Here is a 24,425-nt window from a genome sequence, read left to right on the forward strand (position 1 = left end):
CCCACATACACTGTATGTTAAAAAAAGTAAGGCATTATACGGATGAAAGGAACAAAAAATAATACTATGGCCAGCAAATGAAATCTAGAACAGACACAACATTATGCATGTGGCCACCAGAGTCACCGTGGTGTTGTATCCGTGACATGAAAGTTGCTCTCCGGACATAGAGACGCCAGCAACAGAACATTATACTCTGCCTAGAATCCAGACCCAAGAGCAAAGGAAGAACCAATCAAGAGAATTTCAAATTAGGCTTCAATAATTAATGGAGATTGAACTACAAACTTTATATAATTAGAAGCCTGGGAAGCACAAAAGTTGGATGCACACTTTGTAATATTGCTTCTAGTGTCTGCCCAAACTCAAGAGCAACAGAGTACTGATTACTTCATCCTCCACCAAGATTCATTTTGCATAACGCATTTTGAAAAAAGAAAACCCTCTGATAGAGACATCAATTCTCATGTTCGATTTTCTTCCTTGATCTACTTTGATGAGGTTGTTGTCCTGAAGAAGCAACTACCCCATCACATTGTCCTCAGTCGGTGACTCCACTACGTCGCCCTGAATTTTGGCCAGAGTGGTTCAAGGACCTCGTAGGTTCAGGCGCACGCCTCTTTTTCCGAAGCTGTGATGGCTCTCCAACACCAGATATGGAGCTTTTTTGTCTGCTGCTATGAGTTGGGGTTGGATGCCCACCTACTGTCCGTGACATTGTCGGCATAGAACTTCGTGTAGGAGTTGCAAAACTATGGGGAGAACGGGACATTCCAGATGATATCTGCTGAATTTTCTTCAACTGTTTGGACTTTAGTTTTTCTTCAAGTTCACTAGGTTCCGGATAGTACACGAGAGAAACATTCCGTGAAATCTTCCCAGCTGCCAAATCATAAACAAATTCAATATATGATAGTAACAAAGCAGGAAGCACAAAGGTCATTGCAGTAAAGACAGCCACTGGCAACAATCACGGTAACAACAATTTTATCAAGATATTATCCACAAAGAAAACCGTTTGTCATCTCAACCATTATGACTAAAATACCATAAAGCAAATAAAGGTCGTACCCAGTGCACAAGGCTCCCGCTTTACGCAGGGTCTGGGAGAGGTGAATGTCGGCTAGCCTTATCCCCATTTATGGAGAGGCTGCTCCCAAGTCTCGAACCCGAAACCTACCGCTCATGGGCGAAGGCACTTGCCATCGCACCAAGTGCGACCTCAAAATACCATAAAGCAAATGCAAGGCTAAATACTAGACTTCGTAATAGAACTTCATGTGAGCACATAAAAAGGGAAGCTACTGATCACCTGTACTGGTTAAGAAAATAAGATATATGAAGAACCTAAACACAAACATATTTAGCTAGATACAAGCCAAATGAAAAGTTTTTAGGAACAAATGGGACATGGATGATGAATGTATCATAGTCAGCACAACATAATTCAAATTGGTTATATTTTGACAGAACATCAAACTGTAATGCCAAGGATCCGTCCCAATTGCTAAACATTAAGAAACTGAAGGTAAGCATAAGAACCGAAACTGAGATTAATATGTGTCCTGTAGATTCTTAATATGAAAGGTTTCAAGCTTACCAACTTTTGTGCCTGACACAGACGATACAAAAACTGTAGCATCTGGCTTTTGAGCTGTACTTTGGAGATCATATTCTTTGCCTAGCAGCATTAGAAACTTCATATCAGCACTCAATTGTAGAACAGAAATATGCATTGCAGAGTCATACCCACATGAACTCCTTTGGCTATTGAAATTAAATAGATAAATGATATGTGTATCTATAACTCTAACATGCCTCTTCTATCACTAAAGTTTATGTAATATTACCGGATGGACCAACAAAACTGCCCAACTCTCCATCAGGACCAAGCTTGAGTGAAACTTCTTGGCTAAAATCTGGATTCTGCAACACCATCAAATAATAAATAGAAACTCGATAACCGACAACGATCACATTAAAAACAACACCACCACCACTGATTCTAATGAAATTAACATTACTCTTCCACTGTAAGGACCACGAGGCCATGGAAGTCAATTCCTAACAGCTAGCTGGTATGAGTACTTAAGAGGGCAACAAACAAGTTGATAACTAGTTGGTATAAGTACTTAAGAGGGCAACATTATGTTCAACAAAAAATTGGGTATTCCCATTAGTTCACTGCAAAACTTATTCCCAAACAAGAAACCAATTTTCAAAACTACAAACTTACAACTATGGCATTGCTCTTTATGGTGAACATGAAAACATGAGTCCTAAATAAAAGTATTAGAAAAGAACCCCGAAACCAAAAAGCAGCATACTTGATCTTTCGGCCAAGAAATGAGCCAAAGCTCTGTGGAGTCGTTCATATTGATATCCAGAAGTGGTTCTTTAGCAACTTCGGAAAACTCCGGTGGAGGTTTGTAGCCCTCAGCCACACCAACTTTACCCGAGTTTTTTGCCTCCATCTATCTCCCAGCTCAGTTCACAAACTCATGCAGCGCTTCTACAATTCAAAGAAAGAAAGATAAGCAACAAGATAAATAATAACCAAATGAATACTCGTTCAAACATTTTGTCGAACACCTTAAGGGCAACTTCACAAGTTACAATTTTTGGATTAGCGAAGCTTAAACCCTAGAAGTATGGGGTTGGGAAAATTGAACAATGAAGCTATAAGAAGAAGAAGAGTACCAGTGTAAGAATAAGCGGTAAAGAAAATAAGGGGCAAGCCTCTGAGGCAGTTCTAAATTTTTTCACCCTTCTCTCCCGCCCTAGTATGGTAGTTACCCTTAAGATCTACAAATTTGTTGGGTTGTAATGTGCTGAGTTTGAATTAACAACCCAACCTGAACCCGACCCAATCATAAAATTTATTTTTTATTATTTTTAGGTTTTTTAAGCTAAAATGGCCAATTGTTTATTAAATTGAGGATATTCTTGTCATTTTAGTACTTATTTAAGGAGATTTTTCACAAAATTACCAAAATAATAATGGGAACTTTAATGAAAAGCTCTCGATACTAATCACTTTAACAAAAAACCATATTTTTACACTAAAAAATCAATCCTAGTACTATTCACTTTACCCTTTATTTTGTCCTTATCGTTAAAACTCAAAGTTTTCAAGCCCTTTTCATTAGTTCTCCTAATAATTTATGGTGGACAAACTCAGGACCACTTCTATCGATTTCAATTCTCTGTGACCCGAGTGAGAAGTTATGCCAATTTTAGGAACATTTTGGCTATATGATTAGAGGTTGGGTTGTCAATCCAAAATCTGCCCATTAAAACCAACCAATTGTGTTGTATTTATCATAGCGATTTTGTCAAAACAAGAAATGGGGCATTATAGATCTTAAGGTACTACTAGGCCGAGAGAAAAGCGAAAAAAAAAGGGGTGTGATATCCACACACCCCATTTTACTTCTCACACACCCTTCTAATTTTCGGCCGTCGGATCGGATGAATTGAAGAAGATCAACGGATAGAAATTAACAAGGGTGTGTGAGAAGTAATTTGGGGTGTGTGGATAGCACACCCCAAAAAAAAACGCAGAGCTGCACTAGAGACTTGCACCTTGTTTTCTTTACCGCACAAGCACATGCTCCTGCTTTCACAAAAACATAAAATAAAATAAAAGCACATGCTCCTTATTTCCCCAATCGCAAACTTGTAGACTTTAAGCTTCTCCAATCCAAAAAAAAAAAAAAAAAAAAAACGTACCCTTAAGGTGTTCGACAAAATTGTAGTATTCATTTGATTATTATTTATCTGATGCCATGATGACATTATTCTTTGGAAGAGTGATCTGGGAGGAATCCAGACATTATTATATAAGAAAAAAATGAAAAGCAATCTGGAGAAGGAATAATTTCACACTTCACAGATACAAGAATCGGTAATTCATCATGAAAGCTTGAAGATTTAATCCTATAGCAACCTTTACCCACACTTTCTCAGCAATAAAAAATTCAATCTCAAGATTTAATCCTACAGGAACCTTCACTCATATTTTCCCGCAAGTTCATAGGAATCAGAAATATCAGCAATACAATTATCTCAAAAATTATCTGAAACACAAATTCCTAGAACAAAGACATAAATAGACAAGATGCAAAAATGCAATCGAAAATATAGAGAGAGGGAATACGTTATAGGTTCGACTTCTGGTTGAGCGGCGAGGAGAAGCCGGCGAGGTGTGAGAGTGAGACGGCGAGCGGCAGCGAGTCAGCGACAGCGAGTTCCTCCTCGGCGAACTCTGGATCAATCGATTCTTCAAAGACGGCGAAGACTGAGAGGAGTGCTATGAGAGTGAAAGAGAGAGGAATTCGCGGAGGTTGGGAAGGAGAGGGGCGTAGATTAGGGTTACCAAAGTCTGAAGGGGATAATGGGATTTAGGTATACGACGCCGTTTCATGGTATAGGTATATTAAGAGAATTTTAACGGAAATCTCATTTTAATAAAAAATCATATTTTTACACTAAAAATAAATCCTGATACTATTCACTTTACATTTTATTCTGTTCTTATAGTTAAAACTCAAAGTTTTTACGCCTTTTTCATTATTTTTCCTATTAATGATTATTAGGTTTCAAAATATTTTGAAATACTTCGGTTTGGTTTGGTTTCTGAATCCTTGAATCTAAAACCAAACCAACAGATTTCAGTTCAATTTCTGAACTACTCAATTCGAAACCAAACCAATAGATTTCAGTTTGGTTTTTTTTTTTTCAGTTTGCTTTCTTTAGCTTCGGCTTTATTTTTTGTCTAGGTTTTTTTTTTCGATTTGCAGTTTTTCAAACCCACCCCTATTATAAGCGATACTCTAAACTAAAGAAAAATAAACGATTTTTGGGGTGGGCATTGCATGGGTTGGTCAGGTTGGACTTCAACCCGTTTAGCCAACCCAATAGGCTCAGAATAATTGAAGCCCATTTCCACCCAAAAAATGGGCAAGCCACCCACCCAAATCATTCTAAGACATGCTACAACCAAACCAATTTCGGTTGGGCTGGTTGGATTGGTCGGTAAATCCACTAAGTGTTCAACCCTAATAAGTTTGAATCCAAGAAGTAGTGGATTAAATATCAAAGCCCTAACCACTAGAACAATCCACAACTAATTAATTTAAAACTTATAGGACATGGTGCCTAGACAACTTTTTATGTACTTCTCTCAAGTTCAACTATCTCAAAATTCAGGCCATGTTTAATATTCTTGTTCAATCCAACTATTTATTGTAAAAAAAATAATGAATGTAGTTAAAATACTTAATACCCGTTAGTTTCATAAACAAATAATTGAATCCAAATTTTTTATTTTTTTTGGAGGATTGTATAAGGACTTCTATTGGAGAATGCAACTTTGTAAACTCCATCCCACATGAATAGAGTTTGCCCATTTGACAGGTTTTTTTTAGTTTTTGGTAGTTTTTTTGTTTGGAAAATAATAAATACACATTATTTTTCTTCTCACACACTCTTATATCTAATTTTGCTCGTTGTTTTTTTATTTAATTTGATAACTAAAAATATACACCATTTTTCTTCTTCCATATTCCATATTTATTTTGTCCGTTGTCTCTTATTACCCCTGTTTAACTTATTGTTGTTTTCATGCTTTGATGTGGCTTCATTTACTGCTTGACTTGCAGGTTGTGTGCGAGAATCTTCCCTTTGATGGCCTTTGGAGCTTATGTAATTGGTCCAGTATGCTTTATAGCTCTGTCTTCGTCTATATATTTAAGGGTGGAGTTATTTATACTTTTTTTTTTTTTTTACTTTTTATACATTTTTGTTAATTTTTGTCAATTGTTCTTGTTCAATTCATTGGATCCGACAGTCAAAAAATTGAAAAAATTGTATGAAAGGTAAAAATTGATATGCAGATAACACCACCCAATATTTAATCACTTAACCCAAAATCACATTCTTCATTCTTCCCAAAATATCTAATAGATTTTAACTCCTATATGTTTCTTTAACAAATGAGAAATTTTAATGTATAATCGAGACGTATTATTTTTATATTTCTTTCATTACATAACAAGAAAAGCAAAAATCGAAATACACCCCACCATTATTGGAGTTAAAAAAATTAGTTGATGTCACACCGAATTATCACACTCAATTTTATATACTTGGTGCTTGCAAAATCAATGATTCATCGCCATCACACATTTTTTATTCTCTTTGTTAATGGACCGCACTTGTTAGTGAAAGAAGCACATTAACTTGTCAAACCCATCGTCCAACTTCCATCCCCCTCCATTTGTTCTTTCTTCCTCAATGTCATCATCGATAGACTTGGTTGGATTGAATTGACACTTGACCAACAATGTGGACAGTCTTAAATCCCTTTGATCCCACCAAAAAACTACAATAATGACTTACTTGAAACGAAAGCTACTATAATTACAATAGTAAAAAATACATAAAAACATTTGATAGATTTAAACACCGTTATTTTGGTATCTATATCCAAAATGGTACACTAAAAAAAGTAACTAAACACAGCAAAGCATATGTCATTCAACTATGTAACATCAAAACCTCCGAAGGATATCAATTCCCACCCATATTTGCATGCTCAAAGTTGTGGGGTGCGGTGATCAAATTCCGACAAATGAAACTGTACGGCGGCATTTCATCATTCAGCAGCGAGTATGGCTCTTTCTGCACACCCAACCTCCAACACAGTTGGCCATATATTTATTTATGGTTAATTTTTCTTTGGTACCATTTATTGCCTTTGGATCCACTTGTATGGATCTTCACGAGTTGGTTGGATCTCCTTTAATATTGTCTTTGAAATCATATCAGTCGCCAACCAACCTCTCAAAAAGATTAATTCCTTTCAATCAACTTGGTTTAAAGCTTCATTATTTCAGAATGTTCTTCACGTCTGCATAAACGGCTGGATACTGTTCTATTCATCTCTTCACTTGGCAATTTAACGGTGAGGAATAAACTCAGTTTATGTGTAGGATTCTTACTTGTACGTAGGTGTTCTTTGCTTGTTTTAATTTTCTTTTAATTATATATTTTGGACAGGAGGATGTTGTTCCTTTTGTTTCTTTCGAACAGGAGTTTGTTTGTTCCTTTGTTTCAATTGTTTGTTCTATTTGTTCTTTTGGAGACAATAGATTCCACATATTCACATGTCACCGCCTCTATACGTAGAAAATTTGTCATATCACCAGTTGTATACAATTATGTGCGTATCTCTCTCGTTGCATTTGACTAGATAGACAAAAATGGTAGTACACAACAGGCGACACCTATAAATCTCCCCCTATTTGACGATGTGATCCAATTCACTAGAAACTATAGTAATTAGGTTTGAAGGAATAGTCATTTTTGTTTAAGATTTATTTTATCAAGTAATATTTCATTTTTGGTTGTGTGTAAAGTTCCATATAAATGTTGTGGTTTTGTGGGATTTCTGTAGGGAGTTAAAACAATGGGAACCGGAGAAATCAAGTCCCCTGAAGGAGGGGTGATGACACCAGCTAGTTTAGATGGAAATCCAGACTCAAACCAGAGAAAGAAGCTTGGACTGTACTTCATTGAATCCGATGACAGGCGGATGGCTTTCGGACGCGGTTATACTGGAGGAACCACACCAGTTGACATCCATGGAAAACCTATTGCTGATCTTTCGAAAACCGGCGGTTGGTTTGCTGCCTTCTTCATATTTGGTAAGCACTGCGTATTTTGTAATGTATTTTTTCAATTTGGTTTCTATGCAGCTCTTCATGTAATGAAATATGATTAGGTTAGTCGTGAAGTTTACTTTTAATTTGTCCAGGAAATGAAATGGCTGAGAGAATGGCGTATTTCGGTCTCTCGGTTAACATGGTGGCCTTCATGTTTTATGTTATGCATAGACCCTTCAGCAGTTCATCAAATGCAGTTAACAATTTTCTTGGGATTTCACAAGCTTCATCTGTCCTCGGCGGTTTTCTAGCTGATGCATATCTTGGTCGATATTGGACAATAGCAATCTTTACAACTATCTATCTTGTGGTAGGTACACATATATTCCAACACTGGAAATGTTTAACCAAAAACTAATTAGTTTTCCGATCACGCTTATAGGTGAGCTGATATTTCTACATTTTTTGCTTTCTGTATTTTCATGGAAGGGTTTGACAGGAATAACCTTATGTGCAACGATGCACAATTTCGTGCCAAACCAAGATCAATGCAGCGAGCTAGCCCTCCTTTTGGGCAATTGTGAGCCTGCAAAACCGTGGCAGATGCTTTACCTCTACACGGTTCTATACATAACTGGATTCGGAGCTGCTGGCATAAGGCCGTGCGTTTCCTCTTTCGGGGCAGACCAGTTCGACGAAAGAAGTAGAGATTACAAGTCTCACCTGGATAGGTTTTTCAACTTCTTTTATCTCTCTGTCACCATTGGGGCAATTATCGCCTTCACTGCAGTAGTCTATGTCCAAATGAAACTTGGTTGGGGATTCGCCTTTGGGTCACTGGCATTGGCAATGGGCATATCAAACGTGGTCTTCTTTCTAGGCACCCCTCTATACCGGCATAGACTGCCAGGAGGCAGCCCTTTAACGCGCGTTGCTCAAGTTTTGGTTGCTGCCTACAAGAAGAGGAACGCAGAATTTTCCAGCAGTGAGTTGATAGGCTTGTATGAGGTTCCTGGAAAACAATCTGCCATAAAGGGTAGTGGAAAGATAGCTCACACCAACGATTTTAGGTATCTTTTCATCTACTTTTTTCTTTGTAATAATCCCATTTATCGGTCTTTCTCTTCGATTGTAGAATATCTGATGTTTTTCGTGTTACAGATGTTTGGACAAAGCAGCTCTGCAATTGAAGGAAGATGGCGTAGACCCGAGTCCCTGGAGGCTATGCACTGTGACACAAGTAGAGGAAGTGAAGATCTTGTTGAAACTTATTCCGATCCCGGCATGCACAATAATTTTGAGTGTAGTTTTGACAGAATATCTCACCCTCTCAGTGCAGCAGGCATACACTTTAAACACCCATATAGGCAAACTGAAACTCCCTGTAACATGCATGCCAGTGTTTCCTGGCCTCAGTATCTTTCTCATACTGTCCCTCTACTACTCTACATTTGTCCCACTGTCCAGGCGCATCACCGGCCATCCTCACGGTGCTTCGCAGCTTCAGAGGGTGGGGATAGGTCTAGCAGTTTCAATCCTGTCTGTGGCGTGGGCTGCGATATTCGAAATGTACCGGAGAAATTATGCTATAAAGCACGGATACGAAAGTAACTTCTTAACTGCAATGCCAAATCTAAGTGCATTCTGGTTGCTTATCCAGTACTGCCTTATCGGCATAGCTGAGGTGTTTTGCATAGTGGGATTACTTGAGTTCCTGTATGAGGAAGCCCCAGATGCAATGAAGAGTATCGGATCTTCTTACGCTGCTCTTGCCGGCGGTTTAGGTTGCTTTGCAGCCAGTATATTGAACAGCATCATCAAATCTGTCACCGGAAGCTCAGAGAAGCCGTCTTGGCTGTCCCAGAATATCAACACAGGAAGGTTTGATTATTTCTACTGGCTGCTGACAGTTTTGAGTCTCATCAATTTCGGCGTTTTTCTGTATTGCGCGCATCGCTACAAGTACAGGACGGAGCAAGGGGTTAAGACGGAGAAGCAGGCTCTAACCAACGTAAAAGAACAACCCCTCAGTGGTTAGCATGATATGCCATCTTCCTATGATATTCCAACGTTTTCATTTCGCAGCACTTTAGTAGAAAAGAGAGAAAAAGAAGCTCAAATTTACTTGTAACCAAGCGTTAAGCAAACAAGAAATACAGTTTGTGATTAGCAATGTAAAAATTGCCTTGAAAGAATAGGATGGTGGGAGCCCTTTCGGAACGTTTTATTGACAATTATATTCGGCGAGAGATGTTTTCATCAGAAGCGGTACAAACAAGAAAGAATAGGACGGTGGGAGCCCTTTCGGAACGTTTCCATAGCAATTATTTTTACAATCATTAAACATGGTTCCACACAGATCTGTGGAGATCTATACAAGAAATAAGATGAAGTAATCAAACACGAAGCATCGAGAAACACGAAGTATTACAACTGGTGACACAAAATGAACAATTGCTTCCCTCTCCGGAACCCTTTAGAAACAAGACAACTTTTTATTTACAGAAACTCGTAGCCGCGCTCCACATATATATATTTGTTATATTGCTTTGCCATCAGACAGAAAAGTTAAGGGCTTTCGCAGAACTCCATCTCCTGAAATTCAAGAAACTAACAGTTAAAAGTATGAACTACTTGGTAAGTTTACTCTTGATTTAGATAATCTAGGAACTGCTGCAAAACAACACCAAGCAAAATTCCAAGGGTAGGGCAACTAATAAGCGCTAATATTTTGATCTAAAAAGTTAATTTCTTGGTCCAGCTTACCTTGCCGCAAATTGGACAGCTTTCGCTTCTCTCCAACCATTCATAAATACAGCCAAGGTGAAAATGATGAGAACATCTCGTTGTGATTTTTGGATTTTCTGAAGTGTATTCTGCAAGAAAATACATCACATATTAATTATTAGCAGCACACCACAGAACCACTGAAGAAAGACGCTAGTTTGCAACAACAATATATATTATCACCGCACAATTAATATCTTAAACCATATTCTAGCAATGCCTATTGGTTATTAGCTACTGTGAAATGTGCGCATTGAACTTACCATCCAGACATGTAGGGCAGACATCTTCATCTTCAGAAGATGGTTGCACGTAAGTTAGTCCATATGCGAGTTTTGTTGCCAAAGCCTTTTCTGAGGTCTCAGATTGGCCAAACTTACAATCTTCTTCAGTATCATCTCCATTCCATTTCTTCCCAAAACCCAGGGATTCGGTACCAGAACTGCCTCTTCTCAGTTGTTGTGTATCTTCTTGCAAATGAGTCATTGACTTCTCACGCCTAGAGACCAAGCCATCACGCTGCAAACGCGAGTATCTCTGATCAGCATCGAAGGGGGTTGGCCAGGAAACTGAGAGCTGAGTATCATTCAAGGGATTATTTTGTAGCGTTGTGCCTACTCCGGTTGATGCCAAAGTGGCCCCTTGAACAGGTAATGTTGGTGGTCGTCCATCAAGCCTTTGAAAAGGTGCACTATACTGCATGAACATGGGGAAATGCAAACAATTAAGAATTATGGAAACTAAAGTGAATCAAACCCATGGATCTTATTGGGATTACCTTCATAAAAGCGAAGCATTTTGGAAAGAACATTTTCATTTAACAATAACTTTGAAAATGTCTTTCTATTCAAGTATGTTGGCCCAAAATTAAAAGTGATAGATGATTTCGAACAGTTTACTTTGTAGCCATCATTAACATTACAAATTTTTAGATGTAACGTAGACGGATTTGTTTAGTTGCATCAGGCTCCTCAGTTTCCAATTGACATGCCAATTTATGGTCCCCAGCCCGTTCTTTTTCAGACAATAAATCTAAAACATTGATATAACCAAATGCGTCTGGTGATAGAAAACTACATAAATTTCCAAGCTTTGGACTAAGAGGGTTCCTGAACGGAAGAACCGACAAAATATTGAGTTCATCATGGCTTCTATACATACCCCAGTGAATAGCTGGTGAAAGAAGTATCTCAGGCATAAGCAATGCCTATAAATTGAATTGCTCGGAAGCGCGTATTCTTCAAATTCCTCACCACAAGGACAGCAGCAAAGAGCACCCATCCCTGAATTTCCACCAATATATACAAAAGAGTCAAAATTTGAGTTCCTGAAGACAAAACTCGATGCTTTGTGTTGATGAAAGCCCCAATTGAGACTCCTCCACAATAACCCATATGCATATGCATATTATGCAGAGACCCCAGTGTGAATTACATAACATAAAAGGACAAAGAATCAATTTTTGACAATTACCATGATCAAGACTTACAGACCCAGCTGAAAAACTAATCATATACTTACATTCTAACATTTTCCAAAAGATTTGAAGAATTACAATGAAAACCCATAAATTTCTAGGGTTTTTCAATTGGGAAAATCAAGTAAAGGTTGAAAATTTAGAGGTGGAATTGGGAGTGTAGATTCTGACATACCTCGCGTTGCGTTTGCGGATGAGCGATTGAATTGCGATGGCGATCGTGCGATGAGAAGGGGGAAGGAAGGTAGGGGCTGAGGAAGACGGAGACTTGGGGGGAGTCGAGTCCACGCAGGGGTTTCCTGGTTTTGGTTTGGGAAGTTTCAGGAGTGTGGTGGGTGGGCAGTGGGCTCAGAGCTTGAAGGGGGACACACAGGAATGGAAGCTCTTTCTTTACTATTTAGTATGGGTAACGGTAGGTGATTAAATTCGTATATTAAATTTACAAATTAATAATGTGACACAAATAAGAAATAAATATGTTAATTATATTTAAGTAATGATTTAATAATTAACCTTTAGTATTATTTACAGACTATTTTATCTTGTACATGCATACACACACCAAATTCTATGGATTTTCAGCCAATTAACCCACATTCTAGATAAAATATTTTAATCACTTAAACTCTAAATAAAATATTTTAATACGATTGTTATTGATCCTTTAAAATAACAACATGTGCTAATCAATCAAAAAGAACTCTTGGTAGTAAAAATGGAGTAACACCAACACAACCCCTACAACTGAGGGTGAGTGCAAATACTACCAACTTGTCTCTGAGGAAGTAGAAAACAAACATGATATGTTTTGACCTAAAACATTAGTTTCACATGTGGATAGTAAATTGGCACACTTTTTTATTTCTTACACTGGTGGTATTTGCGCACACCCTTATTAGTTTGGGTATTGTTTATGTAATTCTTGTGTGGAAAAAAAAAAAAGAGAGAGTAGAGTACAAAAGTGTTTAATTGAGTTGGTTAAGACAGTATAATCCATCATTTACATCCAAATTCGAGCCCACCTTCTCTTAATTTCAATGAATTTAGTTTAGTTATCATATCATTTGTCAAAAAAGTAAAGTAATTATATAATTAAAAAATGATAACATAAAAAAAAATGAAAAACACTCACATTGATCAAAACAGAAAGAAAAAAAACAAAAAACAAAAAACAAAAGCTCACCAACACTGACCAACTAGTGAATTAATAAGGCCGGTGGTAGTAATGCTTTGGGACAGAATCTCGGTTTGGTACAAAATTACTGGCATATCACCAATAAAATTGTGTCAAATATTGCAATGCATACAACTAAGTAGTGGGAACGAGTCAGCGGGCCGTGTTCGAGTTTTACCAAATAAACCCTTATTACTTAACTTGTTTAATTAGTCAATCACTAGCCTCTTGACACACGCATATGCGTGTAGCAATTGATATTTTTATATTTTTTTATTTAAATAATTAATAGACATATTTTTAAAAATTTATTTTAAAAAAAAAGAAAAGAATTAATGACGTGAAACCACCCACTAACGTGGGAGGTTTTGTTTTTGTTATTTTTTCTTTCTATAATTTTAAATATTAAATTCATTCAAAATAAAAATATGGTTAAATACTTTAGCTTCTTTTGGTTCAATTGTAATTTATGAAATTCTTAAAAGGCAATTTATAGTATTTTGAATGTTTCGCCATTTGAGGGTTCTCACTTTATATATATATAAACAACAAAACTCATTCACTATTTTTAGAATTTAGAATCTCACCAAAATTCATTATGTGTTGCGCATTTGAGCACCTTTTTCGCATACCGTATTTTTTATCTGTGGACAATAAACTCTCCGTTCCTAGTCCGCAAGCTCAAGTGACCCCAATTATACACTAGAGAGGAAAGAAGGAAAGTTCTGTTCGATGAAGCGCGTCATCACAACTCGTGCAACGGTTAACTCAAGACTCGCAAAACCCCGCATGGAGTTGAGCAGTTGATGTCTAAGTTTAGATGGGATTCGCACTTGGGTTGCTGCTATTACTGAATACACCAGAAAGATACGTAAAATTTAGAGATAATTTATTCTTATAAAAGTTACGTACAAAACAAGAAAGAAAAGAAAAGTATAGAACATCAGTACAAATTGAATCCCAACGGATTTAAACCTCTCACAAACCTTCCATTCATAGAAGCACCGGTGATGGAAAACTCTGCTTCTGCTTCTGCTTCTGCTTCTGCTTCTGGGGCAGTGTCAGTTTTCTTGTTATCAAAGCAGTACACAGGGGCTTGCCATTTTGCATCCTCGAGCACAGCCCCAACCTCAAATGTCATCACATGTGCCTCCCTCCCTGCAACATCATTCATTTCTCATAATCCTCACAATTGAAACTCCAGACGTTATCGAGAGTTCAAAATAGTCATAATGCACTCGTACCAATAAAAATTAGAGAACTTTAACGAAAAACTCTCAGTATTGTTCATTTTAACAAAAAATCATATTTTTATACTAAAAAACCAATCATATACTATTCACTTTCCCTTTTATTTTGTCTTTATCGTAAAAACTCAAAGTTTCAAACTTTTTTTCATTAATTTTTCTTAAAAATTATAAAACAAATAAGTGCACGATGACTATTTTAGCAGAGTAAATATAACCATATTTGGAGACCCAACATTTAATTTGAGGGTCTAATCACAATTCCCAATCAAAATCTAAGCGCAAAACCAAGAAAATTGACAACCAAATATTGAATCGGAAGTGATTTCCGTACTCTCTTTTTCTATGCAGTATTGTTCTTTCTTATTTAGTGAAAACATAAAACTGAGTAAAAAATCACTTGAAGAAGAAAACAATTAATTAATTAATTAATTAATCAGTTAATTAGTACCTGTGTAGAAAACCCAAAGGACAGGCCGATTGGTATCAACGTCCTCATAGTACGTTATGAAGTCGGCCTTCTCCCAAACATTGCACAAGAAACCACCGTCCACGAGGCGCCGACCCAGATACTTGGCTCCGTCGAGCCAATCGGGTCGGAGAATACCCACTTCAACGTGGACGGTTCGGCACTCTCGGGCGGAGTCCAATGTGTAGAAGAAGGAGGTGCCGTTGTTCCACTCGAGGTCGTAGGTGACCGAGCCCAGCTGGTGCCGTATGATGTTGAAGTTCCGGCCGTTGGGCCAGTCGTACCAGAGGTCGATCAGCTGGAGGGTTCCGGTGTAGTTCATCATCAATATGGAGTGGAATTGGTGGGGCCATGGGGCGGGAACTGGGTCTTTTGATGACGGCAGTGCGCGGCAGAGAGAGGCGGCGAGGAGGATGAGGATTGGGACGACGGCGGTGGATTTGGACAGTGAAGCCATTGTCGTTGGTAGCTGGATTTTGCGATGAGGGCTTAAAAAGTGGACGCGTGTGGGTGGTGGTAGGGTGAGGCCAGGTGGCTCTTACCAGAGTGGGCTTGCACACTAAAGTCCATTGGGCCTCAGAAATGTTATTTTACTTGAATCGTTTATTCTCTTTATCATTTGAATTATTCAAAAAACCATTAAATTTGAAAACCATTCTACCTATTGAGCAGGTGTGTTGTTATGGTCACACAAAAATTCTAATCACGTGAAACAATTTGTGCTGAAGAGATTTAAACGAGATAATAGTCATAATACATTAGTTTCTCACATATACAGAGTCATTCGTCTAATTTTCTTTACATAACAATACGAAGTCATTTTATTGGAAGTGTTAATAAAACACTCCTGGTACTGTTCACTTTTAACGAAAAACCACATTTTTACCTTTAACTGGCACTATTTATTATACCTTTAAAAATAACTTTTCGTTAAAAAATAAATTTTTTTTGGACTTTTCGTTAGTTTGCTTTATTATTAATTGCACCGTTTTGTGTTATTATCATCTAGAGAACTTTTAAAAAGTTGTTTACCAAAAAAAAAACGAAACTTTTAAAAAGTTTATCTGAAACCTTGTGTGATAAATACTAGAGTATTTAATCATAGTTTTAGTCACTTAAACCACAACAAGTGGTCTAGTGGATTTGTGGTACAAATTTAAGTCAGGTTTGCTCCATGATCTTGAATTTGAGACATGAACTTTGCAAAAACACGAATAATTCTCTAGTTAAAAGTTTTAGAAAGACGTGTGTTATTTAACTGCGTTAGAGGCGAGCTGAAATGTCTTTAGGTCTTACTAGAAACTAATCCTACTCTCCGGAGTGTGTACACCTTAGGCTTGGATTAAAAAACAAAAAAGCCAGGAAATTAGTCCTACCGTTCTCAAATTTGATGTTTCACACTTTTAGTTTCATGCCAAAAAACCAGGACATGTGTGTGTTGGTGTTCTCAAATCCAAATAATACGAAATGATTCTCTCCAAGGTAGATAAACGACACTATATACTTGCAAAAGTATTGTGGCAAAATATGACTTAAATTGTCAAACAATTCAGCACCTCTCATCTCTTTGGAAATTACCCTGCAATTAATCATAAACCCCCGATGAAATATTACTTTAGATGATATGGGTGACATATAGATTGTTTTTAAGGAACTTTAACGAAAAGCTTATGGTACTATTCATTTTAACGAAAGATTCTAGTATTGTTCACTTTAACGAAAAACTACATTTTTACATTAAAAAATCAATTTTGATACTATTCAATTTACCATTTATTTTGTCATTGTCGTTAAAACTCAAAGTTTTCAAACTCTTTTTATTAGTTTTTCTTTGATTTTAATCATACATGGATGAGTTGTGACTCGTTTGAAAGTGTTTTCAAAATGGCTTAAAGCGGTTTTGATGAAAACGTTTTTGAACCAATTCTTAGTTAAAATGTAAGTAAATTATAGAAAAACACTTGAAGTGCTTCCTACAAAAGCATGTAACTGAGGCTTCTTGCAAGAAGCACTTTTAAGTGTTTTTTGCAACCCAAAATTATTTTCTCTAATCCCTCTTTCAATCAATTTAAAAACACTTCCAAACGAGCTCCTAGTTTATGATAATATAAAATTAGTAGGGTCTGCTACTAAAGCAATTGTATGTGATCTTTCTTGTTTTAGAGAGTGTGTCAATTTATGTGTTAAATAGTATTATACTTTTTTGGGAAAATTTGAAATATGTCCAATTTTATAGGCCTACTTTTGAAATATGACTAATTTTTAGTGACTTTTGACTTTTGAAATAGGTTCAATTTTTAGTTACTTTTTTTGTACCAGCAATATGAAAGAAGATTATACAAAAATTCAATATTAGAGAAGATTAAACAAAAAATTCAAAATTTGTTCAGAGACCAAATGCTTTTAACCAACCGAGCTATTCCATGCGGTTAAAGACTTTATCTCGCCATAACCACTTCTGATTTATAACTTGCCATTAACCCCTGCAATTCTCTCCAGCTTCAGTATTTCCTCCTCCTCCTCCTCCTTCTCATAAATCTTGCTTCCAAGTTCCGAACTCCAACACATCCCTTACCCTAATATTGATAAAATTTTAGAATCAAAGAAAAGCTTGAAAGTAAGAATGACATGGTATCAGTTGGTATGTATGCTTGTTTGATCTTCTTAATATTCTGTTTGCAGTTGCAGACCCCGCTGTGGTGAACTTTTGAGATTAATGGCTGTAGATGGAAGAAAATCTCTGCATGAAAACGAAAACCCTACATTTTCCGGCAACAGTAGCCTCTATGAAATCAAACGGTTTAGCTCGTCAAAGATTAGGATGGGCTAATTACAACCGTAAGATTATAAATCCACATCTGATCTGCCTTTTGTTTTCCATTTCAGCTTAACTCTATGCCGATCATGTTTTTAAATTTTTCTTTTTCAGGCTCATTATCGGAGTGGGAGTAGCTCATCAAGGGACGTGCAAATCAAGTTCCTAATTGGATCGCTCTTGATGCACATATAATTATATATTGGCGTCTGTAATATAACCTTCAGCCGACCCCACTTAGTGGGAAAAGGCTTTGTTGTTGTTGTTGTCTGTAATATAACCTTCAAATTACAAATTCGACACTGGTGAACATGCGCATCAGTTTTAGTGATAAACCATACAAGGAAAGGAAATCTCTCCTCTCTCTTCATTCTCTATGGTATTTTTTTCCCGACAGTACAGAAGAGTGTAAATTGACATTTCGGAGTGCCAGTATCAGCGTTTGGACACAAGGGAACGATCAACAGTTGGTTGTGAGCTTTTGTTTTTTAACAACCACATCCTTCATGTGACGGTTCAGTTACAGTTCATGGTATTAGTATTTCTTAGTCTTTAGAGGTTTAAGGGCAAGGGTTCTGAATCTTAACCCGAGACATCCGCCATATCAAACCAGAAAACCCAAGAAACTGACATTTCCGCTCACTTCTGAAAACCCCTATGATTCGATCTTCGGCGGTGGATGGAGCCACGGCGCCACACAGGGCAGCTTCTGTTCCTCGAGCACAGCTATCAAGGTGAAGTTCCATTCCGGCAAAGACACAGCAGCGGCTGATAGGCACAAGGACGAACTGGCCTGTTTGATTTGTGATCCTAAAATTCTTTTGAAAAATCATGATTGAATCTGAATATTTGAATTGTGTCTGAAACTCTTTAGAAATTTGAAGACTTGTATGGTAGGTAACTTACTTTTTCTCATTCTGAAACTCTTTAAAAATCATGATCCAACCATCGCACGGTATCATACATCAAATTCTTACAACTTGGCGTCGGCAGTGCAAAGCATCACAGTTTACTCAAGCAGGTAAGCAGGGCCAAATATCCCCAATCATTTTGTAATTCTAAATGCATGTTACTGTCTGAATGGCCAAATCGGGAATTAACCAACCAGAGCCATCAATTTGCTCGGAAGGTTTAACTCCTACTCAAAGGTCTTGGCGTAATGACTTGTCGTGATGATTCAAAAGGCGGTCGACAGTTCAGGCATTTCAGGGCATGCAAAAGCTCAAAGAAAGGGTAAGAAAAAGTGAAAGAAGTGAGAAACAAACCTGAACTTTCACTCCTGATCTGAAAATTGCTAAAACATATTGTACACAAGTATGTGTTTGTCTAAATGTACTTTAACCCTGAGATGTACTGTTGTCTAGACATTAGATACTGGGCCAGGGAATAAATAATTCCCAAGAGCCCTAATATCCTAATCTTCAGCACGTCTGTTATTATGATCGATGGCAGATTAAGGGGCATAGTTATCAACGGCATTGAGTCTGTCTGTTTAGTGAAACTCCACATAAACCTGTTGAAAAGGATATGGCTCGGGAATGTAAGGACGAGGAGGGCCAAATTCTTCACAGCAAAGATCCAATCTGGACCGCCAATTTCCAAGCCCCAACCCGCATTCCCAAGCCAGACATCTTCCCATATGCTGTAGATGGCAGTCAGGACTAGGTAGGCCGATATCACTACTGCAACAGGGAAATACCTTTGCTTGTCCCCAAATCCAGCAACAAAATCAGAGTCCTGGTTAAGAAGCAGCAAAATTGGTGCCAGAAAGAATATCGCACGATTTGAGCCGCCTGTGAGATTGACATTCAGGATGAGGCATATGGCAAAGCACATCACAGTTGCAACATTACCAACTGCTGGCATCCAAGCTCCCTCAGCAGCCATTTTCTTGATTGTGAATGATGAGACACTTGCAGACCTACGCTGTTGCATGAATCTCATTCTTGCAGCAAAGCTAGTAGAGGTGCTTTCACCAGATTGACTGTGCCTGATTCCAGGCCTTTCAGTAGCCTTTTCCCTCATTAATGACGCAAGTTCAAACTTTATCTCCAGCGCTATTAGCATAAATATGGCTGCATAAAGACCGAGAAGAGATGTCCTTGCCCCCTCAACAGCAAATAGAGTAGTGAGCTTCTTCTCTTCTTCACCCAAGTCTCCAAATCCACTATCTCCGAGGATGTTTTTAATTCTCACTTGGCCCTCCAAAAGATAGGTCACAGGAAAGAGAGCTACTAGTAAAGCAAATACCCAAGGAAGCAGCTTTGTACTCGAGGCAGATGGAAAATGGGTGAAAACCACAAACACCGAGGCAGAGACCATGGTTACAACTATGAGGATATGTAAAAAAGCTGTCTGAAGGAAGTACTCGGTAGATATGTAGACACCTAGAGCAATACCCATAGCTATGGAGTAAAATACTCTCAACTCAACCATGTATTTAATAGGTATGACAGATGTAACAGCTGCTAGAGTCAGTAGGATTGCCATAATAAGAAGCCATGACGGCCACAAAGGTTTTTGTGCCACAAAGCCATATATGGTGATGTCATCAGAAGTCTGACGAGCAGCTTTAATTAGGTCAGACCGGTACGTCCATGATAGTGGAATAGGTGGTTGCATAAGGATAAACAGCAATCCAGTTGCCACCACCAGCACTAGGCATCTCTTGGCAGACTGCACAAAAAAGTAGAAAATGATCACTTAACACGATGAACATAATTGATTAGATAATGCTAAATAAAAAGATTCATAAACTTGGCCAAGTTTGATAATTTGATTGATTTCTCTTCATTAAGTGCTTAAAGTTCATGAACAGCTCAGTATCGGTTTCATATAACGGTATCAGCACACCCAATTAAAATACCAACTAATTAAGAAAAGTAAGATTTTTTAATTAGTTGTTAACTAGGAGAGTAATATCCAGTTTTCCTCAATTCAGTTTAAAATTCTGGATTTCTACAGAACACTGTACCTATTGCAATCAGTAGTACGATGAGAAGATATGCAGAATCAATATGGATGATTAATGTGATGAATCACACATGAAAGGCTTATGAAATAAATTCTGAACGGGGAGTGAGAAATACATAGAAGCCCAAAACTTTGGGTAGAATATCAGATTTATATGCTTTTTCTTTGATTTCGATATCTATGTGAACAGGTTATGTGCAAAAGATACTGAAAGAGAGGTCAAGAAATAAAGTATGATATACCAAGACATGAGAGAAGTGGAGAGCCACAATTGGTACACAAGCCAAACCCGTCAAAACAATACAGCAACCCAAGAGTAAGCCATCAGATGGGGGTCTTCCATTCCACCACTGTAGAGCTTCAAAGATTGTTTCACGGCAAAACCAGACTGCTAAGGAAACCACACCTGCATGTGCATATCCTTGCCAAGCTTTCATTTTTGAGGCTGTTCTTGACTTATCCCTAAAAATTGTAGCAAGCAAAGAATTAATAATGCAGACAATTTACAGAGTAAACACAAAACATCAAGCAAAATAGAGTTAGTACTTGTAAAGTAGCAATGGTGGCGTTACAGCCAATAATAGAATAGCTGACACCCATACGACAGACTTGGATGAAATAAGCAGCATAGCCAGCTTAGCTGAATACAAGCATGTCAAAACCCAGACAACCTTTCCACCAATACGACGATCTACAGATAGTCTTTTCACCAAAGCTAAACCCACAAATGTTGTCATAATAACCATGTAGCTTGGGTACATTACATCTTCCTCAAACCCATAAAAGTATATGCCAGAGTAATTAAAAAATCGATTCTCAATGTGGCAAACGAGAAATGCATGGCCAATTAACCCAATCTCCATCAAAAAGTGAAGCTTTGAAGGAAGTAGTACTAGACCAGGAATAGACATAGCCAAGACAACATTCACAATTATGAGTTTGCAGAAGGACTTCAGGGACATTCCTGCCATCCAAATATTTAGATCCCAGAAATTATGTATTACAAACCATGCCACCATCAAGCTTCCAAGAACAACAAAAGCAAAATATGACGAAACACTCTTCTTTGTGAAAAATCGAGCCAAATAGAAACCGCCAACTGAAGGCAGCGGAAGGAACTGCAAGACAAAGGACGACCAATGATCACTGCTAGTTCAACATTCAAATTAGAGTTCAGAGTCGCTCATAAAGCGATAAACTCATTATTCCACATTCCAATTACAAGCTTACCACACACAACAATATGAAGTTCAGCTTGGAGAATTTTGTCTACAACACATTACCATCCTCGAGTTTGTAAGATTACACCACCACAAAGGTAACTAGCATTTTGACACAGTAATGAAACACTCCGGCCAACACTTCATTTTCAGAAATGTTCAAAAATTGAACATGAAAGATTACATCAATGCACTACTGGTGACTTATGCTTGAACCAAATATGAAGCGAGGCACAATGTAAGCTCATACATCACAACAGCACAAAGAATTATGTAAAAAAAAAAAAAATGAAAGTAGAACTAACGTCCTAACAAATAGCATTCTTAGGGCTTACAGTGATTTACAGTCTTATCTAACCATGTCTGCTGCAAACCAATTTTCAACAGGGTAGACTCCTTTTATACTTTGTAGCTAACAGAATTCATGTATGCTGATAAAAGACATGAAGATAGAAATGTAAGGAAGTAACTGCATACCAATATAGGAAACCCGACAACGATAGCTCCAGCAACACTTACTACAACAGCCAAAGCAGTGAAAGCCATGGAGCTGAAAGCATCAGATATCATGCCCAACGCATAAGCACCCGCTCCAGATGCACCTCCGAGCATTGCAGTGGTCACCAAAAGGTAATTCAACGGCGGGGGCACCTGAATGTACCGCCCAAACGAATGGAACAGGACTCTAATTTCCAAACATATCACCACAACCACCAGTGCAACAGCTCCATTCATCACCTGAATGCCGCGCAGCTGGTTCGGATTCTTCGTGACCCACCAAAGCGCGCCACGGGTCGAGGCATAAAGCTGGAAGAGAAATGGAATGAAGAAGAGGAGAAATAGATCGGAAACTGCAGCGGCAGAAGAGAAAACGACGTTGTAGTGAGAGGCAATGTGGAAGAGGAGAGGGAAGAAGAGGAGATAGAGAGTGTGGATGCAACCCTCCAGTGGCGTGAGGATGAGGTTGTCGTCGGGGACCTCACCGCCGTGGTACTTGGAGTCTTGCTTGGTTTTGAAGGAGGAGATGCGGGGAATTGAGTATAGGTAATAGAAGAGGCAAGAGAACGACATGAGGTAGTACGAAGCGTTGGTCATACCTACGGCGGAGATGGTGGCCCAGGTGAAGAGGGAGGAGGCGGCGAATGGGATGCAGGCGAAGAGGAGGCGCTCGAGCGCGAGAACGATTGAAGGGTTCTCGATTTGAATCCACTTGAATTGGAGAGAGACCCAGACGCCGATGAGGAAATTGGTCTCGGCGCAGAGGAAGGCGGCGAGGGCGGCTAGGGGAAAGGAGGTGAAGGTGGAGAGGAGGGAGGAGCTGAAGAAGAAGGCGATCTGGGAGAAGACGAGGGTGAGCCAGACGCCGAAGAAGGCACCGGACTTGAAGTTGAGGGCGTCGACGATGTAGGAGACCATGAGACCTAAGGTTAGGGTTGCGATCACCGGAGTACCGCCGAGGTCGAGGAGGAAGGAGGCGCAGGGGACGAGTGCAACGGCGATTCGGGCGTTGTGGGCGAAGGAGGAGGGGGAGAATCGGGAGTTCTTGAGAGATCTAGAAGGACCGCCACCATTGTTGAAGATTGAGTCGTTGGGGCTGGAGCTAGGGTTTGGGGAGCCGTTGCCCAAGGAGGAAGTGCTCGCCGAAGGGGTGATGTACGGACGGAAGAACCGCGGCTGAAGCTCCGGCGGCATCATCTTGGCCCGGCCTCTTCAGCTTGCTTCACTCTCTCTCTCACTATCTAATCCTACCTATCTATTTCGGATTGTTGTCCCAACTCAGGACTGGACTATTGTCCAATCTTTGCTGAGCGGCTCTGCTTGTACAGTTCTGAGATTATGTGAGAGACAAAACCGGCAGCTTCCCAGTCACGCTTCTTTTCTTCGATTCATTTCCAACGATTCATTTCCAACTTAGGTTCGGAGAGACTTTGGAAACGGAAGTCGTGACGTGGATCGGGGGAGTTGTGACCGTTGGATGAGGATCGGGCTCTGTGCCTAAGAGCAATTCCACCCCTGTGGACTTTGCGCCAGCACCCAGCGCATTTATCCACTCAAATGAACAGTAATAGACTGGAGTGAACAGTAATAGGCCAAGGCATCTCCACCCCTAAAAAAATGCGCTGGCACCCAGCGCATTTATTTGGTGTGTTTTTTTTTTAAGTTTATTTCGGATAAGATTTTTAACCCATTTAAAATAAAGAATAAAGGTCGTACCCAGTGCACAAGGCTCCCGCTTTACGCAGGGTCTGGGAGAGGTGAATGTCGGCTAGCCTTACCCCCATTTATGGAGAGGCTGCTCCCAAGTCTCGAACCCGAGACCTACCGCTCATGGGCGAAGGCACTTGCCATCGCACCAAGTGCCTTCGCCCATGAGGATAAAAAAATAAAATAGTTTTAATTTCGGATAGGATTTTTAACCAATCTCGTCACGCCACGTGTCATTATCTGAACGTACTATTTTGTGAATAGATTTCCGATATTATTTTCAACCAATCCCGACACGCCACGTGTCACTTCCATGGTACAATAATTTAGCCAAGATTTCGATAAGATTTTCAACCAATCACGTCATGCCACGTGTCATTATCCAAACGTA

At 38.8% G+C, this 24,425-nt stretch overlaps 5 protein-coding genes and 2 long non-coding RNA genes across 15 annotated transcripts; 2 read left to right on the forward strand and 5 right to left on the reverse strand.

Moving 5' to 3' along the window:
- Positions 1-241: 241 nt before the first annotated feature.
- On the reverse strand, positions 242-4,419 carry LOC103433155 (mediator-associated protein 2-like). 3 transcript variants are annotated; one of them, XM_008371390.4, is made up of 6 exons: positions 4,160-4,409; positions 3,733-3,780; positions 2,328-2,512; positions 1,851-1,926; positions 1,601-1,681; positions 242-882 (listed from the first exon to the last, which is right to left on the reverse strand). In XM_008371390.4, exons 3-6 carry the CDS (start codon positions 2,472-2,474, stop codon positions 542-544), a joined length of 645 nt encoding a protein of 214 aa, XP_008369612.1. In that variant the 5' UTR covers positions 2,475-2,512; positions 3,733-3,780; positions 4,160-4,409; the 3' UTR covers positions 242-541. The 3 variants fall into 3 exon arrangements, with proteins under 3 accessions (XP_008369612.1, XP_008369611.1, XP_008369613.1); XM_008371389.4 differs by lacking the exon at positions 3,733-3,780 and having other exon boundaries at positions 4,160-4,419; XM_008371391.4 differs by lacking the exon at positions 3,733-3,780 and having other exon boundaries at positions 2,328-2,509; positions 4,160-4,411.
- Positions 4,420-6,508: 2,089 nt separating this feature from the next.
- LOC103433154 (protein NRT1/ PTR FAMILY 6.1) lies at positions 6,509-9,887 on the forward strand. 6 transcript variants are annotated; one of them, XM_008371385.4, is made up of 5 exons: positions 6,509-6,967; positions 7,460-7,709; positions 7,820-8,037; positions 8,157-8,737; positions 8,829-9,887. In XM_008371385.4, the coding sequence occupies exons 2-5, from the start codon at positions 7,472-7,474 to the stop codon at positions 9,703-9,705; spliced, it is 1,914 nt and encodes a 637-aa protein (XP_008369607.1). In that variant the 5' UTR covers positions 6,509-6,967; positions 7,460-7,471; the 3' UTR covers positions 9,706-9,887. The 6 variants fall into 6 exon arrangements, with proteins under 6 accessions (XP_008369607.1, XP_070671256.1, XP_070671258.1 ...); XM_070815155.1 differs by having other exon boundaries at positions 6,957-7,006; XM_070815157.1 differs by having other exon boundaries at positions 6,966-6,991.
- On the reverse strand, positions 9,868-13,109 carry LOC103433152 (E3 ubiquitin-protein ligase At3g02290-like). Its single transcript, XM_008371384.4, has 5 exons — positions 12,107-13,109; positions 11,616-11,737; positions 10,718-11,150; positions 10,434-10,543; positions 9,868-10,262 (listed from the first exon to the last, which is right to left on the reverse strand). Exons 2-5 carry the CDS (start codon positions 11,733-11,735, stop codon positions 10,236-10,238), a joined length of 690 nt encoding a protein of 229 aa, XP_008369606.1. The 5' UTR covers positions 11,736-11,737; positions 12,107-13,109; the 3' UTR covers positions 9,868-10,235.
- A 561-nt stretch (positions 13,110-13,670) lies between these two features.
- LOC103433151 (uncharacterized protein At4g14100-like) lies at positions 13,671-15,358 on the reverse strand. 2 transcript variants are annotated; one of them, XM_008371383.4, is made up of 3 exons: positions 14,804-15,358; positions 14,092-14,263; positions 13,671-13,955 (listed from the first exon to the last, which is right to left on the reverse strand). In XM_008371383.4, exons 1-3 carry the CDS (start codon positions 15,276-15,278, stop codon positions 13,922-13,924), a joined length of 681 nt encoding a protein of 226 aa, XP_008369605.1. In that variant the 5' UTR covers positions 15,279-15,358; the 3' UTR covers positions 13,671-13,921. The 2 variants fall into 2 exon arrangements, with proteins under 2 accessions (XP_008369605.1, XP_028952232.1); XM_029096399.2 differs by lacking the exon at positions 13,671-13,955 and having other exon boundaries at positions 13,974-14,263.
- A 1,948-nt stretch (positions 15,359-17,306) lies between these two features.
- LOC139192706 (uncharacterized) lies at positions 17,307-17,946 on the forward strand. The gene is made up of 2 exons (XR_011577003.1): positions 17,307-17,659; positions 17,751-17,946. It is a non-coding gene; the product is annotated as an uncharacterized lncRNA (long non-coding RNA).
- LOC139192707 (uncharacterized) lies at positions 17,778-18,116 on the reverse strand. The gene is made up of 2 exons (XR_011577004.1): positions 17,918-18,116; positions 17,778-17,857 (listed from the first exon to the last, which is right to left on the reverse strand). It is a non-coding gene; the product is annotated as an uncharacterized lncRNA (long non-coding RNA).
- A 773-nt stretch (positions 18,117-18,889) lies between these two features.
- Positions 18,890-23,842, reverse strand: LOC103433149 (uncharacterized). The gene is made up of 4 exons (XM_008371382.4): positions 22,307-23,842; positions 21,156-21,727; positions 20,852-21,071; positions 18,890-20,312 (listed from the first exon to the last, which is right to left on the reverse strand). Exons 1-4 carry the CDS (start codon positions 23,522-23,524, stop codon positions 18,963-18,965), a joined length of 3,360 nt encoding a protein of 1,119 aa, XP_008369604.1. The 5' UTR covers positions 23,525-23,842; the 3' UTR covers positions 18,890-18,962.
- Between the last annotated feature and the right edge of the window lie 583 nt (positions 23,843-24,425).

This window comes from Malus domestica, chromosome 16 (assembly GCF_042453785.1).
Source record: "Malus domestica chromosome 16, GDT2T_hap1".
Lineage (NCBI taxonomy): Eukaryota > Viridiplantae > Streptophyta > Magnoliopsida > Rosales > Rosaceae > Malus > Malus domestica.

Bases quoted from the DNA above. Each gene is read 5' to 3' on its own strand.
- LOC103433155 (XM_008371389.4), bottom strand. From the start codon at position 2,474: ATGGAGGCAAAAAACTCGGGTAAAGTTGGTGTGGCTGAGGGCTACAAA. The intron at 1,682-1,850 runs GTAATATTACAT...TAATGCTGCTAG, and splicing joins CAGTTTTGTTGGTCCATCCG to GCAAAGAATATGATCTCCAA. The intron at 883-1,600 runs GTAAGCTTGAAA...ATGATTTGGCAG, and splicing joins TGTGTCAGGCACAAAAGTTG to CTGGGAAGATTTCACGGAAT.
- LOC103433154 (XM_029096398.2), top strand. From the start codon at position 7,067: ATGTTGTTCCTTTTGTTTCTTTCGAACAGGAGTTTGTTTGTTCCTTTG. The intron at 7,226-7,459 runs GTGCGTATCTCT...GGATTTCTGTAG, and splicing joins CACCAGTTGTATACAATTAT to GGAGTTAAAACAATGGGAAC. The intron at 8,738-8,828 runs GTATCTTTTCAT...TTCGTGTTACAG, and splicing joins GCTCACACCAACGATTTTAG to ATGTTTGGACAAAGCAGCTC.
- LOC103433152 (XM_008371384.4), bottom strand. From the start codon at position 11,735: ATGGGTGCTCTTTGCTGCTGTCCTTGTGGTGAGGAATTTGAAGAATAC. The intron at 11,151-11,615 runs GTATGTATAGAA...ATGTTCATGCAG, and splicing joins TTCACCAGCTATTCACTGGG to TATAGTGCACCTTTTCAAAG. The intron at 10,263-10,433 runs GTAAGCTGGACC...CTTGAATTTCAG, and splicing joins GCTGTCCAATTTGCGGCAAG to GAGATGGAGTTCTGCGAAAG.
- LOC103433151 (XM_029096399.2), bottom strand. From the start codon at position 15,278: ATGGCTTCACTGTCCAAATCCACCGCCGTCGTCCCAATCCTCATCCTC. The intron at 14,264-14,803 runs GTACTAATTAAC...ATGATGTTGCAG, and splicing joins CCTTTGGGTTTTCTACACAG to GGAGGGAGGCACATGTGATG.
- LOC103433149 (XM_008371382.4), bottom strand. From the start codon at position 23,524: ATGATGCCGCCGGAGCTTCAGCCGCGGTTCTTCCGTCCGTACATCACC. The intron at 21,072-21,155 runs GTACTAACTCTA...TACAATTTTTAG, and splicing joins CCACCATTGCTACTTTACAA to GGATAAGTCAAGAACAGCCT. The intron at 20,313-20,851 runs GTATATCATACT...TTTTTTGTGCAG, and splicing joins TCCACTTCTCTCATGTCTTG to TCTGCCAAGAGATGCCTAGT.